Source organism: Halichoeres trimaculatus, unplaced genomic scaffold (assembly GCF_033239565.1).
Source record: "Halichoeres trimaculatus isolate MK-OKI-2021-1 unplaced genomic scaffold, fHalTri1.1 fHalTri1_scaffold_23, whole genome shotgun sequence".
Classification (NCBI taxonomy): domain Eukaryota; kingdom Metazoa; phylum Chordata; class Actinopteri; order Labriformes; family Labridae; genus Halichoeres; species Halichoeres trimaculatus.
Genome location: NW_027437201.1, coordinates 6,840,318 through 6,856,353, shown reverse-complemented (window position 1 = coordinate 6,856,353; position 16,036 = coordinate 6,840,318). Strand labels below are relative to the sequence as shown.

General features: G+C 39.2%; 2 protein-coding genes across 3 annotated transcripts in view; both read right to left on the bottom strand.

Moving 5' to 3' along the window:
• Positions 1-514: 514 nt before the first annotated feature.
• On the bottom strand, positions 515-12,917 carry LOC141785500 (dnaJ homolog subfamily C member 7-like). The gene is made up of 14 exons (XM_074663841.1): positions 12,796-12,917; positions 8,919-9,007; positions 8,031-8,155; positions 7,803-7,916; positions 7,641-7,715; positions 7,328-7,446; positions 7,067-7,220; positions 5,420-5,584; positions 5,195-5,286; positions 5,040-5,113; positions 4,813-4,959; positions 4,572-4,727; positions 1,976-2,050; positions 515-1,872 (listed from the first exon to the last, which is right to left on the bottom strand). Exons 1-14 carry the CDS (start codon positions 12,864-12,866, stop codon positions 1,835-1,837), a joined length of 1,494 nt encoding a protein of 497 aa, XP_074519942.1. The 5' UTR covers positions 12,867-12,917; the 3' UTR covers positions 515-1,834.
• Positions 12,918-14,368: 1,451 nt separating this feature from the next.
• LOC141785234 (zinc finger protein 385B-like) overlaps positions 14,369-16,036 on the bottom strand; it is an 86,414-nt gene continuing 84,746 nt past the window's right edge. For both annotated transcript variants that reach the window (XM_074663415.1, XM_074663416.1), the window contains one exon: positions 14,369-15,570. In XM_074663415.1, the coding sequence (XP_074519516.1) occupies positions 15,340-15,570 (231 nt within the window). In that variant the 3' untranslated portion in view covers positions 14,369-15,339. The remainder of the gene's footprint in view (positions 15,571-16,036) is intronic.

Genomic DNA, 16,036 nt, shown 5'->3' with positions numbered 1-16,036 from the left:
AATTGTACATGAATTATAAAAAATGAGTAGTTTACAACTGTCCTGACTACTGAAGTTTCATGTTAGCCCTGTCACGTTTAAATAAAACAGCTTCAATATAAAATTTATGTCCGCGCCTTAAAGGCAAAATACTTTAAAAAAAAAAAAAAAGTTTTTAATTAAAAGGTAAAAACATGAGAAAAAAAGCTGATGGGGTGTAATACAATCCCTACAGTTTAAGATTTTTTAATTATGATTGTCCAGACAATGAAAAATAAAAAACAGATTTAAATGTAATTGTATATTTCCGGTAGAATGACACCCTCACATTTTATTTGGCGTATAAAATCCCAATGTGTAAACTCGCTTATAACTTAACCAACTGGAAAAAGGCACCATCAACCATCAAATGGAAATACTCAGTGTGTTGATTCATAAATAATGATAAATCATCTTGGTAAATCTAATTATTTACATGGCAGTAAAGAGTAAAAAAAAATACAAAGAAGCCAAGCATTACATTAAAAGATGAGCCTTTATTGTTGCACTAAGAAAAGCATGTCTTGTTAACACTGACACGTTGTAAAAATAATACACAGATCAGTGACAGAACAATTACAACAGAAGCCTCCAACCTACTTTTAGTGCCCCTTTAAAAACAGGTGGAACAAGTAGGGGAAGGGCTGTACTGACAGAACATGCATGACAGGTATAGTTGGAGGAAGATCTGGTGTGATCAATGACTCAAAAGAAACAAGTCTTTCATGTTGAGGGAGGATGGAGGATATAAATTCAATTTTGCATACAGGCCAGATCTGAAAAGATCCTTTTCCAAGGAAAAAGAGACTTTAAAGAATACAACACTTGCTAAACTGGTGTGACTGCTGCCTTTTGGAAATAGGATGCGGCTTGCTCTGCAGCTTTTGTCAAAGGTTATGTTCGATTTGTTTGCTCTGGTAAGGCACCATTTGAATTTGGGTCAGTGGGACAGATGTGTGGTCTGTGCTTTCAAGAAAAGGAAACATCTGCATGAGTATGAAAGCAGAGTTCTGACCTTTTTCAGAAAAAAAAAGACTTTCACAAATTGAGAGCAAAAAGGAAGATGTGAAAACATTAACAGGCGTCTAACAAAAAGAGGAAGACAATGAACACTGGCATTCTGCTGTATATATTACACAATATACAGTACAATAAATATAAATAGACCAAGGGAGAACTGGAAAAGAAAACTTTATGGACACAAAATGATTTACATTCGAGTCAAATATACAATGCAGCACGGAAAAACGGTGAAGACAGAAAAAACCCCTGCAAGTCAATTTGGCAAGTGAGCCAATGAAACCTGGACAGACACTCGAAAGTGGCTGGAGTTGTCTGTCAGGAGACTGTCCTGAGGTCAGTTTTTGACATTAAATTCCACAGTACGTTGACTCTTGCTCTTAACATGCTATCTAAAGAAAACTTTGAACATTTGGACCACGTAAGGTCTTCTAAAATGAATCAGCTCATGATGCTTACATTTAAAACTGCTGATCTCCTGAATGAACCGTGGGCCACTTTTACAAAACTGGATTTCACTGCACTTTGATTTTGGCAAAGGGGCGTGCTCTTATCAACTGTTCTTAAAAAAGACTTTTGTGAACTTCTTCATCTTGTTAGATCGTTACTGAAACCTATAAATATCATCCAAGTGTTCTGTTAGCATCAGTGTGTGGAGTAAACTGAAGAGTGAATGCAGTAATCAAACACCTCTTGAAGGAGAGGTAGGGAGAGTTTAGTGTGACACTCAAAGGTTTGAGCATCAGGAGGTGACTGTGGGTCCAGCTTGATTTTGTCCACTGTGGGGCTGTTTGCTTTAGCCAAACTGGAAAAAGAAATTTCCAGGTCCAGCATCTTAAAAAGGAAGAGTAAAGATAGTAAATAAAACAGACTTTCAATTGTTGAACTTTCCTTGCTTGATTAGCTGATGAAGGTCTAAACTAGAGGTTAAACGTACCTGGACTGGAATCGAAATTGAATCCTCCACCATGACCACCGAAGAAAGCCCTGAAGATATTGTTTGCATCAAAGTCTAAAGAGAGAAGCAAATGCAAAAAAAAAGATTAAAATGGGCCTTGCAAACAAACTGAAACCAAACACAGAATAGAAGTTGATCAAGCTGCTGGACAAAGTAGTAAATAAAGGAGTGTTTGTGGGCACAACAGAGGGATTCAGGACCTGTTAGATCACTGAGACAACATATGGATACAGGGAAGATGACTGTAAGTAACTGAAAAATAAATTGGTGCAGGACTTAAAAATCCACCGATCAGGAAGTTGAAACACACAACCTTAGTACGGATGCACAGATACCTATCCTAGTATCAGGTATCCGTGCCCTACAAAGCTGGATTGGTATTGGTGGGAGGCATAGGCTGTAAAAAAAAAATGGACATCATCTTCTCAGCTGAGGTTGCCACAAAAACTGCTCCCCCTGGTGGAGCACTATTTAACGCTGGTATCAGATCGGTATCAATCGATACCCAAAACCCAGGTATCAGTATCAGAACCAGAAAAGTTGGATCGGTGCATCCCTAAGCCTAAGGAACTTGTAAAGTACTTGGCATTTTATAGGTTATAATATAAGAATGCATGTTAAGATGTGCTGTGTACAATTTTAGAATCAAATTATAGACAAACCTCTAAAATTTTAAGGAGCGTTTGAATGAGATCCAATTTAGCAAACTGAGTGAAGGACAGTGTATCTTTGAAAATATTTCAATAACAGTAGCTGTAAAAAGACTCAGAGTGAAAAATATGAAACTCAGCTCCATCAGTTAAAAATACCCCATAGTGACTTTGGTATGGCCCTCAATTCACACAAGAGCACCATTTCAGAAAGATGTTGCTAGGATGTTTAGTGCTTGGGGAAACGTGAACTTGTGGTGCCCCCTAGTGGTAAGTAACCTTAGTGCTGGCATGTGTATGATAAAACTGACTGTGTAATCTCTGATGTCTCCCATTTGTAACTTCAGTCGACCTGGGAGGTGGTGTAGCGACTCTTCAGACACAGCTAGCATCACTTGTCCGTACTAAAGGCTGCAGAGGTGCAGTTTGGTCAGGCTTCGAGTCCTCTCTAGTAGATACAGTGTTCACCTGTAAGTTGAGTCAGCTGTGCCTCTAATTATGCAAAACTTGTAATCTTGATATCTTTCTAACTACTGAGTGATAAGAAGCTCATCCCCAGCACAGTGTGTGCTCTTAGAGAAATGCAAAAACATGTTTTGTTCTGACTCATTTGATTTTAGTTTCATAAATTCTATTTTATTTAACTTTTTTTCTTTGAACTATTTATTAGGACTATTCTCATCTATTGCTGTGATTAAATGTTTCTGCTCCTGTGAAGCACTTGTGGCTGCATGACTGAATTTTTAAAGGAGCCTTTATAAATAAAGAAGAGTTAAGTAAATATAAAGAAGAGAGAGAGAGAGCAGGAAAGAGGTGAAGTCATCCCTTAGACTGCTCTTAAGACAGGAAACCAGAATGAGGTTTAGTTGTTCTATAAAGGCAGGGATTGCCAATCAGCCCATCATTACTTTTACCTTTCACTAGGAATGGGAATTGATGAGATTTTGTCAATACAGATGCCCTTATCGATTCTGCTTATCAATCTGATTCTTTATCGATTCCCTTATCAATTCCTGTTGTGAATTTTCTTGGTACAAAAAGTAGCTTTACAAGTTTTCTGTGTCAACAACATTTAATTGAGTTTATACTGTAAGTGAATAAAATGTAATTGTTGCCTAATCTGGATATTTCTGGGCATAATTATACAAAAACAGGTAAAAACTGCACACAATTTGACGTTGATGTACTGTGCTGCAATATATTAATAATTCAAGTAGGCCATCTAGTGTCTCAAAGTGGTTATAGCAATGGTTTAAGTTGTTTGGAAGCTTTCTGTAGTTATGAAGTCAGCCATTAATTGCCTGTTAGCTTTTGAGATTTGAAATTCTCAGTATTTTTTACAAAGAGTTGATGTGATATGTTTCTTTGATGAAAGTTGAAATTCTATCCGGAAGCTGAAGTTATACTGATGTATGCTAACTGCTAGCATATTGATGCAGTTTCCCATATATGTTACCATCAAGCTTGCTCTATTTTGTTATTTTGGTAAATAAGGTGATTGTTACCATTTGGAATGTACTGAATATGAATCTCCTGAGAGAGAGTAATGTACATTTCTTTATGTAGTCGGTTCTTCAGTAACACCTCAAGCTGAAAATCCTGAATCAGAGTTTTCTTAGGAAATGTTATCTAACTGCTAAGCTAAGATAGCTGCAGCAGACTAGTTGACATAAGGCTCGGCGGCTTCGGCACAATGTAAAGAATTGATAAGGGAATCATTAAGCACAAAGGCTAACAATATGGATGGGTTGAAACATTTCTTATGGATTCTCAACAGGAACCGGTTTTCGATCCCCATCCCTACCTTTTACACAACAGTGCTTCTACTCCAGCGAAAACTTACTCAGTAGATGCTATAAAAATGGTTAGTAAACCATGCTCTGGACATTATTTATACAGAACATGCTGAAAACAAAAGCACTTACCTCTGCCGTCAAAGCCGCAATCATCATCAAGGTCATGCCCGCTGTCATAACGAACCTTCTTCTTGGGGTCAGACAGCACAGTGAACGCCTCTCCCACCTCTTTAAATTTCTTTTCCTCCTCCTTCTGCACCTCAGGAGTGGCTGCACTGTGACGATCTGCAAACAGTCGAAAGCAAACAGGGATTACCCAGGGAATAGTCAAACACTGTTTTTCTGTTTTAGGACGAGGTGTGCTGCTCACCTGGGTGGTGCATGAGGGCACGCTTGCGATACGCTTTTTTGATCTCGTCGTCTGTGGCGTTCTTACCGACCCCGAGCACCTTGTAGTAATCTTTCCTCTTGCTCTTCTTGAGTTCCAGTTGCGCTGTCTTCAGCAGGTGTTTGTGATCTAGAGAGGAAAAAGATGAATTGAAAAAGAGAAAAGCTTGTACATGTGCTGAAAAGATGAGTAAGAAGTTGGCAGCTCACCTGAAGTTTTTTCTGTCTGGTAAACCTTTTCATAGTCGCGCACTGCCTCCTCATACTGCTCCGTGCTCATGTAACTGTGGGTGAATCAAAGTCATTAAAATCTGCACAATACTTGACAACAGGATGAGAGTGCTCGTATTGATTGGTGAGCATACCACTGAGCTCTTCTTAAGTAGGCTTTGATGTAAGTGTCGTCTAGTTTGATCGCACTGCTGCAGTCTTCTATTGCTTGATTGAGTTTATTCAGCTGTAGATGAGGAAAAACTGATTAGAGTGGTGCATAACAGCCCTGGCTATAAGAGAGTCATCCATGAAGTTATGAAGTAAAGGACTCATCCGTGATTATATAAACAGTAGCTCTTTGTTCAGTATTTACTCACCTTTGCTCCTGCTGTGGCTCTGTTGCAGTAGAGTTTAGCGTTGGTCTTGATGTTGTTGGGGTCAATCATCAGAGCTTCTGAGTACAGCTGGTATGCTGCTTCATAGTTGTTGTTCTTGAATGCTTGGTTGCCTTCCTCTTTCTTGGCCTTCAGGGCTTTGGCATTCTGCATTAAGAGAACATGATGAGTCAAAAACATGATGGAAATCAAACAGTTCCCACAGTTTCAGTAAGTTTAAAATGCATTAAGTTCCCCTTGCCATTGGACTCGTGGTTTAAAATCAAACAGTTGTCCTGCTATTGAGCAAAGTTTTGTTTTCAATTTATAGCAAGTGTTTTTGCAGGACAAATATTTTAAAATCAGTTATTGCTTGGTCTTTACAAGCACAAACTCTACTAATAAAGCAACTTTCCTGAAGAAATTTGTTCCATCATGCTAAAAACTCCATATGCCTCCTTGACTCCTAGGTTGTTTTAACTTTAAAGTGATACTCCAGGATGGAACAAGTTGGGTCCTATCACAAGGTTTAGGGCAGAAATGACCCCTACAGCAGTGTTTTTGTGCAGCAGAAGCCCAGGGCGCTCGCACCAAACACCCCCTCCCTGCTCCTCTGCCGATTTCCTCTGCACTCAGACGGGGCCATTTTTTACTTGACCAAAAACACAAATAAACGGACTCCCACCGGAAAAATCTGATATCGGTCTGCATTCACGCTTTATTCAGAGAATTTTCAGCGCGTTATTTTCACACGAAAACACCGCTAAATAAGTTCTTGTTGTGTCGTAAAACGCCGCTACCTCCGCTGCAGAGCCACAGCTGGCTACGAGGCGCTTGCCCCTTAGTGTATCAGTCCGCGCGCACGTTGTGCCAGATATAAACAAACGCAGGTAGTCTGCCAGGACGAAGAGACACCATGAGAACTAGAGCCTTATTTAGCGGTGTTTTCTTGTGGAAGTAACGCGCTGAAAATTCTCTAAATAAAGCATGAATGCAGACCGATATCAGATTTTTCCGGTGGGAGTCCGTTTATTTGTGTTTTTGGTCAAGTAAAATATGGCCCCGTCTGAGAGCAGAGGAAACTGGCAGAGGAGCAGGGAGGGGGTGTTTGGTGCGAGCACCCTGGGCTTCTGCTGCACAAAAACACTGCTGTAGGGGTAATTTCTGTTTGAAAACCATGAGGAGTTCATTAAACTAACGTTAACATTAGCGTTAGCTGCTACAGATAGTGGTAGGGCAGAGGGGGTGAACTGTTTGACCTGCAGCTGAAAAGATTGAGGACATATTTCTATCATTTGCCTTTTTGGCCCACTATTTTCTTAATCTGATGACAAAACAATGTATTTTTTATTACTTTATAATATATTTTCTTTATGCTTGGTTTTGCTCATTTTATTGTTATGCATTCTTATCCTTTTTTTTCCAATTCATCAATTAGTCGTAAATATAACCATCAGAGTAATTACTAAAATAATAGTTAGTTGCAACCCTAGTTGTGTTATTTGTAACTGCACTTAAAAAAAATGATACATCATCAAAGCTGTTTACAAGCTCTTTGCAGTTTTGGTTTATGGGATTTTTAAAATTTAATTTGTTCATTGCAGGTGATTCGTAACAATTTGTGGTTAAAGAAGTAATATTAACAGTTACCCTGCAGGCTAGCCGAGCCTTTTCGTGGTCAGGAGCCATTCGCAGAGCCTGGACAAAGAACTGCACAGCTTTATCAATGCAGTCCTCGTAGTAGAGACACAAGCCTCGTACATAGAGGGCGTCTGCATTTGTGGAATCCAGTCGCAGGATGTCACTGGAATGAGAGGTATTTTTATTCAATCTGCCCTGAAAAACATGTCAATCTGCTAAAACTCCTGTGCAAGAAAATAGTATGTACTACCTAACAGCAGGTATTCTTACCTTGCCACAGACTGGGCTTCTGGATATCGTCCCAGCAGAGCCAGACACTCAGCTTTGAGGATTTTGAAACGATGGCAGGCAGAAGCAACACCCAGAGCCCGATCCATACAGAACACCACCTGGGTCAGGACGAGAGCCAAAAGCAGGTTTCCAATGGGCAAAAAAAGTCGCATTTCCAAAATATTCAGAGGCTAAATGTCTTGTGTCATGATCGAGATCATTCTGAATGTCTATAAGTCTAGGGGTTGTTACAAACAGAGACTATAACTGAGTCTGGTAAAACAAATGAAGAGAAAAACTCCTCAGCAAGTACCTTTCTGAAATCCCGCTTCTGGAAACCAAAATCTGCCATGCGTTCAAACTCCAGAAGAGTTGTTGCATTCTTATTCTGAAACATAAAAAAACACCAATCAGCACTCTTTAGCTCCTTCCTTTTTCCGTAAGAAAAATGGCGATTCATTTAGTTGATTCCCACCTCCTGCAGGGCCTCTCTGTTGCTTGGCTCCATCTCTAAAACCTTCAGAAAGCAGCGACTGGCTGCCATGGCGTTGCCTAAAGACAGGTGACACTTCCCCTCTCGCAGATGACCCTACAGGAAAATAAAGCACACGCCTCAACATCACTCTTTAGCTCTGTGGCTGATTTGGGAAGAAAAAGCTGAAGAGGAGACGGAGCGATTGATGTTCAACTACATCAAACTGACCTTCATGAAGCAGTCGTCAAGACGCACAGCCTGCTGGGAATCTTCAAGGGCCTCTCTGAAGCGGCAGAGCATCATGAGGGTGGCTGCCCTGTTGCCGTAATAACTGGCATTTTTGGGGCATGCATCTAGAGAGAAAGAGAGGTTAATGTCACAACGGCAAACTGAGACGTGAAGCGTTTGTCAGTTGGTCGCATAAAACAGAACACTATCTGTGACAAGTAGATTCTTTTAGGGCTGTGTACATCAAACCAAGCAGTCAATTCCAGCAACAGAATAGGGTACTTATGCCGCGTTTCCACCAAGCAGTCCGGGTCGGTTCGTCTCAGTACGGTGCGCTTTTAGCGGCGTTTCCACAGACTCATCCCGGGACGGATCCCTAAAAACCGAGACGAGCCGTCCCACTTTTTTGGGACCCTTTCGTATGGGTGCCAGACTGAACCGATCCGCTCTCGGGAGGTGGAGCAACACACTGCAGACGGTTGACTGGTCAAAAGAATCGTCACTTACCCTGACAGCGGCTGCATTTCTCCTGGTGGCACACAGACTTCTCTGAAACGGAGCTTGATTGCACTTTGTAACAGAGAGTTACATGAAAATCACAGAGAGGACGAAATGCTGCATGTCTTCCATCCGTGCTCTTTGTTTACTGTGTTGCGTTTTCTTCTTTGTTGGATTTAATCACGGGGTAAGCTGCTACGGCGTCGCGCTATTGTTTATCAGCCGTGGCTTCCGGCATCCGGCTTACACGCCGCCCACCACGAGAGAGCACAGTTTGCTGTGGAAACGCAAACGGGATGAGACTTGACTGTCCCAAACCGTCCCAAACCGTACTGAACCGACCCGTACTACTTGGTGGAAACGCAGCTATAGTGTGAAACAACTGCTCACCAATGGCTTTAGTATAGAAGTTGAAAGCCTCTGAGTAATCTTTCTGGCTGTAGAATGCATTTCCTTGCTCTTTGTAGTCTTCAGCTTGCCTGGGAAAATAAGAAAAAGACAGCAAATGTTAGGACAAATAAGCAAGAAATAAATGTGCGCACAAGTCAGAGTGTATGGAAATTTAAATGGGGTAGAGGGTGTGAAGACTCGCGGGTGGGGTGTTACACCTGAAAGTGGGACAGCACGGCAGGGTACACTCAGTCCAGGACTAAACTTAGCAGTGAAATTCACCTGCTACAGTGCCATAAAAAGCACCAAGTGTTAAATAAAGGAGCCACTGAGGATTCATGGCTAATAGTAACAGAGCTGGTGATGAAATGTTGTCTGTCTACTTTGAAAAGCTGCTTCCATTTTCAACCTTTCTTGTTTTCCTTCAGTGTTTTGAAAGACATCGCATTTTTTACAGAGCGACTCATTTATTTATAGCTATATGGATGTTCAGAGAACTCTATTATCTCCTACAACGAATACTCTGTGAGAAAATGCACAAACACAAAAAAAGCATTCTTTAATTAAGAAAACCTACAAAAGCTATTTGTGTTTACCACAGAAGATCAAAATCATAGAAAAAAAAAATATTTTAAGCACCAAGTTGCTCGAACTACTTTAAAGCAAATGTGTACTTCAGTTGTAGGTGTAAAAATATGGAATTTTCAATCACGGGACTTAAAGGGTTGTGCAGAGACTCATCGATTTAAAAAAATGTATAAATGCAAAACAAAAAAAATTGAGTCAATACACACTAGAAAAATTAAATTGGATGTGATGCATGTTTTGAGATTTAAATTTGAAATGTTTGGGGGGTTCTATTTTATTGTAGGCTATTTATTTGTTTTTGTTGTTAAAATCAATGACGGGTTAATGTAGGCTGTTGAAAACCAACTGTATGTGATGTCAGACCATCTGTTCTTTTTTAAAAAGTTGTTCAAGTAGGAGATATATAATGCTATATATAATATAGGAGACATTTCTCTTCATGCTGCTCCTTTCCTAACATGAATGTGTTTGTTTTAGGGTGTAATGTGCACCTGTGTATGGATTTGTTTGTCAGCTTTCATGTATGGAACAAATGAATAAATAATAAAATAAAATAATAATGTTAGATTATCATGTAACTGAATAAAACTTTGCTGATGTGTTCCTTTCAGCCAGAGATCAGCGTTAACGTCTGTTCCTGATTCACGACATGAAGTCCCAGCTGATAATAAGCACATGCAAACAAAGCTGCCTCAACAAAAACAAGTAAGCTCTGATTCAGTGACTAACAGTAAACATACGTTGTGGGTAGCTTGAATTTAAAACTTTTTTTTCCTCTTCTATTCCTGGATTTATCTGACTGTGTGTGAGTCATGCATACTTGTTGGATGAAAATGCCTATTCATTGTTAAAGATCAGTTTTAACATGTCATTTCAGGAAGCCCAAGATACCACTACAGATTTGAGTAGAAGTTAGGAAACTTTTAAGTGAAACTACTCTGGGTGCACTTATCTGATCCTATCATCAGTCTGAGCACTCATACCAAACCCAGATATCAGTATGGGTACCAGGACTTAAAAAGTTGCTTCTATCCAACCAAGGTATGTTTTATCAGTCTGTTTCCTGGGTATAAAAGACACAAACAGAAACAAGAGATTAAGCTGTTTTTCCGTTTTGTACAAAAAACGAAAAAACATGGCTTGTTTTTTCATTTTTGTATTTTGCGCAAAAGATTTTAAAAAACGGCCCGTTTTTTGTTTTTACAGTTTTTACACAAAAAAAAATGATGATTTCACTCAATATTTCATTTTGCTTTAAAGCCCGACAGTGCTGTGCCCTTCACAATAAAACTCCTCTGGCAGGCTTGGAGAACCGGACTTTCAGTGAACTGCCTGCATTTATCCAAATCAACGCAAGTAGTGTACACAGTACAGGATTTACACGGAAGTAATCTATCTATTGATTAAGAGAGAAACCTATTTGTCAGCAATGAAACGCACAAGAAATGATCGAGGAGGCACGAGGAAAGTAGGCATTTAAATGATCCAGAGGTGTTTCGTGCCATAACGATGCCTTCAATCATCCCCAAATGTCCAAATGATCCATACATGGATGATGATACTTAGATGATACTCATTTTTTTAATCTTGAATCATGAAAAACACATAAACCGTTTCAAATTAAATATATACAGATATATGTAACAAAATGAAATATTGAGTGGAATCATCGTTTTTTGTGTAAAAATGGTAAAAACAAAAAACGGGCCGTTTTTGTTTTTTTTTGTCTTTTGCGCAAAATACAAAAACAAAAAAAACAAGCCATTTCCTGTTTTTTCGCTTTTTGTACAAAACGGAAAAACAGCTTGATTTCTTGTTCCTGTTCGTGTCTTTTATACCCAGGAAACAGACTGATAAAACGTATCTTGGTCCTATCCAGACTCAGGTGGCTTATTTACCAACTTAAGTACCATGCTCCAATCAACTCAGAATTCACACTGATGAGTTTTACCAACTAAAATATGGCAAGATTTAATAAATCACTCATTAGCACTAAAAGCATGACATCCAGTACAAGTAAAATATTTAAATCTAACCTTTCTCACGAGTTTTGTTACTGTTTCACATAAAAGTAAAAGGAATATTCAGTTAATTTTTCCCTTTCATTCAGTCCTGAAGTGTTTGAATTCCAGCTCAACGATCTAATTGGACAACTCCCAAACCGAAACTCTTACGTATTACGTTTCACTGTGGTGGTATTTCTCCAACGCACGTGGCAGGCGTGTTCAATTCAATTCCGTATGTAACACAATGATACGTACCATTTTAATCTCCGTCATAATAGAAAAAAAATGTTAATTTATAGTGTATAAAATTAAAATATATTCGCTTCAAATCTCAAACTTAGAACAACATTGACACGTGCTGGCACTGCAACAAAGAGGAACGTGTTTTCCCGCATGATGTCACTGATCTTACTGCACATGGTTTAGTGCTTTAAATTACATTTAGCGCTGACAGGCTAAACATTTTTCAGTCAATAACTTGTAGCTCGATAAACAACACTCCTGTAAGCTTATGTAACACCACAGACAGATGATGACAGGACACAAACAACATGCAAAGTCTTCAGGCAGGCGAGCCGCTTTCAACCCGGAAGGTAAATTAAACTGAGGAGACAACAGAATTCATCAAAGTTGATTAAGTTTAGCTTTATTCTTGAATTCCATCATCCTAAAATTAAACAAAGAGGAAAAATGAGGTGTGGCTGGAGTTTTCACCAAGTTACACAATCGATGTAACATCATCTGGTGGTGTGAGCAGCATGTTTTACGAATGTTATCTGGCTAGGTTGCTTGGAAGTTTCTCGAAGGGTGAATATACAAGCTGCCGACTTACAGGACTTATTTCCTGTCTCGCATTAAAGCGTCTATACACGTATAAGCTTAAAACAAAGGCAAATCTCCACAGTAACACTGTTTTTATTATATAGCTGTGGCTCGCCATACGTCAGTTTATGCTAATAGGTTTATTTCCAAGAAATGCAAGATTCGGTGGGGGTAAACGAAACTTATCTCACATGTCCATCGTTAACTGTCACATTTAAAAAATCGACATAGGAACACATCATATCAGTTGATTAATAGGTTTAAATGAAAAGAAAATTTTTAAGAAGACAAAAAAAAGATACACGCTCTTGTCTTTAACATGCTACTTTGTTAGCTTGTCCCGTGTCGTTAGCCTTATGGCGACCGAGACTTGTCAGCTAACAGAAAAAGAATTCAGACGTCGTATCATCGGTTAATTCAACATCAAAAACGCAACTCAACAGAACACAGTGTGTGTTTACCGTTCAAGGTCCTCCGAATTACGGATTTGGGGCTCCGTGTCCACCGGTACGTCGATGTCAACAGCTGCCATTTTTTCTGGAAAGGACGAACACGGACTGACGTCAGTTCCGGGAAGTAAAAGCTTATTTTTTCAGGTCAGGAAAATCTGGGCCAACACACGACTGAAAAGTAGTAAATCCTATAATTTTCTCTTCTTTTTGAGGTTAGTTACATTCTGTGTCTGTACACCTGACACAGAAAATAGTGTACAAACACAATGTGTGGAGATGGAGCCCAGAATAATAAACCAACATAAATTACTGCTTTAGATTGACTTTTACAGACACCCTCTTGTCAGATATTCAAATGGTTTCTTATCTGTCTTACTTTTTCTACTACTCTTAATCTATTCATATGTTCTCAGTGCTCATCTGATGTCCTGTGTATTGCCTTTAGTTTGAATTGTTTCCTCATTTATCTTTTGAACTGTTCTTCCTTCCTCTGATATGTATGGCATTTTCATGTATTCTTTTCTTGTTTATTTATTTAATTTATAGTAAGTTTTTTAAAGGTTTTGTTTTACTTCCCTTCAAAGTTTACCTTCCTTGTAACTTGCATTTCACTGACTTTTCTAGATTTCACACTGCTTCACAATGGTCTGACTGTTGAATGGGTCTGAACATTTTGTACCTCCTTATAATAAATATTTCATAAAACAAAAATAACACTAACATAATGCACTATTGTTTCAATCTTCTGACAACAACTTGCAATCACTCATTTCACAATAACATCAAAGCTCACCTGTCAGCCTGTGGCTCCATCTGCTTGCATGTCTCGGTCGATGTTGCGGTCGGATCACTGCAGCTTCCATAGTTTTACAAACTAAAGCATTCAGAAACAAACAGTTGGACATGCTGTGGCCGACCTTTCATTCAAATAACGTCCAAATCAAGAGCTGAAAAACCCTAACCTCCTTTTCAAGAGGGAAAAAAATTATGCCTGTCTTATTTACAGTTAATCTCTTTCTCTAATCCACCAGTAAGAAAGAGATTTAGAATTCATTTTTTTCATACTACAGTCATATCAAAAACATAAAAAAAGGAAAAACCTGAGTCAAAATGTTTTGTCTGTTAAGCTTATGTAAGCTGGGGAAACTGCGGACATCTGTCTGTGACCCACAATATTATCCTGTCCTGCCCTTGTTTGAAAATTACCACTAGAGGGCATTAGAGTATCATAGTAAGATACACTGTTGTCTATGGGTTGTTTACTGATTCAGCACCTGTGTTACAGTCTCTGTTCAGCACACATTTACATCTGATGAAAAGGTTAGTTACTTTGAGTTACCTAAAATAAAAGGGTGTCATACTTATTTATGTTAATGGCACTTGCGTCTCAATCAAAAGCAAATGTCCGGTATACCATACTGATAATCTTGTATTACATGATGTCATGTGAAAAAAACATCCACATTGTGTAAAAGGAGTACTTTTTATAAGTTCATATAAGTTACAGTATTTACATGTTCCACACATACTTATTTACATTATTGCAGTCAATGCACAGTTACAATAGTCATTAGTTTAATTGATACTTGAAAAATACATATTGCTTGGGATGAACAATTAGATGACAAGGGAGGTGATATGTTATACTTTATTATACAACTCTTTACATTAATGTTTTTTAAAAAGACATTTTTTTATACTTTGAATTTGGGAACAGCACATAATATCCTCTCTTCATATTGCACAAACAGCATCAAGCTGTTAAAAAACTTACTTATTTTCACACCATCACTTTGTAACCTTTACATTTCATAATGTGAGTAAATGCTCTCGTAATATGTATTAAAAGACGCTTGTCTCCATGAGGGAAGAATTCTTGGTTGGTGGTTGATTGTCGTCTCTCAACACAAAGAGAAAGACACACAGGTATCATGAGTGTATGTGTTCTTCCTAGATGAATAATAAACAACAGGAATCCAAACAAGACAATGACTCTTGATTTTCAGTATCCTTAGTTATCTGGAGTTACAGTTGTCCTTGGTTTCCTTGATAGTGATTTGATGAGAAAGTAGCATTTTCTGGATTCTGTCATGGACACTTAAGTAGACACAGAAGTTTGTACTTGTTCTCCCAGAGAAAAACTATAAAGCTCTCAAGTAAAATAAATAAAGCAACAAACACTTAACATTTAAATACCCTAGTGTAATAGTCTTTTATTTTAATACAAATAAATGTAAGAGATGCTTGTCATTATGGCTTCCAGAGGGGTCCAGACCCTTAGGATCATGCACTCAACAGTTTGTTGTTGAGGGAAAACAGCTGAGCGGAGGTCCTTCCTTTTTAAAGGTTGATCCATTTGTCAGTCAGTGCTGTAATCTCAATCCACACTGAGGATTTGTGCATACTGTTCTCATGATGTGACATACTTATATTCTGCCAATGCAGTCCCAACGTTGTGTCCTGGCTGCTTTGTCTCCATCAGCCATGTTAAACTTTCCTACAAGTCTGACCTTTTCAAGGTTAAGAGGTTTTCAGGACTAGCCTGGCTCACTACTAGTAAGGAGAGAAGATAATAGGTGCATGTGTGGCTCTCAGAGGTCCAGGTGCAGGCCTGAAGAGGGTGGGGCTGATCAGGGGACCCTGGATGATGGCTGCAGGACCAGGTGGGAGTCGAAGTGAAAATGGTCCAGAGGCCATGGTGCACAAGGCGGCTGGATTGAGGGGGCTGGTCAGGAACCCTGCTGGGAGGGCTTTGGATATCTGCTTCTGTAGAGCCAGTTTAGTCTGAAACCAAAGAAACAGACAGACTCTGTTAAAATAAAAATAATTTAATGTGTACACAAAATTCTGTGGCTTTTCTAGTGATGGACATTGAGGTTTTCCAGTTGGATCAAGACAGTGAATTAGAAATCTGACAATGCAATCCTCAAAGGTGTATCATGAGGCTAGCTAATCAAATACAGGCCCTTGTGATATCACGCGTCGTCTATTGCAATTCTCTCCTAGCAGGCCTCCCTGCGTGTAGATTTATACCTCTGCAGATGATCCAGAATGCAGCAGCACGTCTGGTCTTTAACCAGCCCAAAACAGCACATTTCACCTCGTTGTTAATCCCTCTTCACTGGCCTCCAGTGGCAGCTTGAATCAAATTCAAAGCTCTTCTTCTGGCTTTACAAAACATTGTCAAGGACGGCTCCTGCCTACCTGGGGTCCCTCATCCAGGTCTACACTCCTTCTCGCCAACTATGCT

What these genes read in the sequence shown, in the direction of transcription:
- LOC141785500 (XM_074663841.1), bottom strand. Translation starts at nt 12,866, where the DNA reads ATGGCAGCTGTTGACATCGACGTACCGGTGGACACGGAGCCCCAAATC. An exon ending in CTTCTATACTAAAGCCATTG is followed by an intron (nt 8,156 to 8,918) that starts GTGAGCAGTTGT and finishes CTTTCTCTCTAG; the next exon opens with ATGCATGCCCCAAAAATGCC. An exon ending in GAAGCCCAGTCTGTGGCAAG is followed by an intron (nt 7,221 to 7,327) that starts GTAAGAATACCT and finishes CTCTCATTCCAG; the next exon opens with TGACATCCTGCGACTGGATT.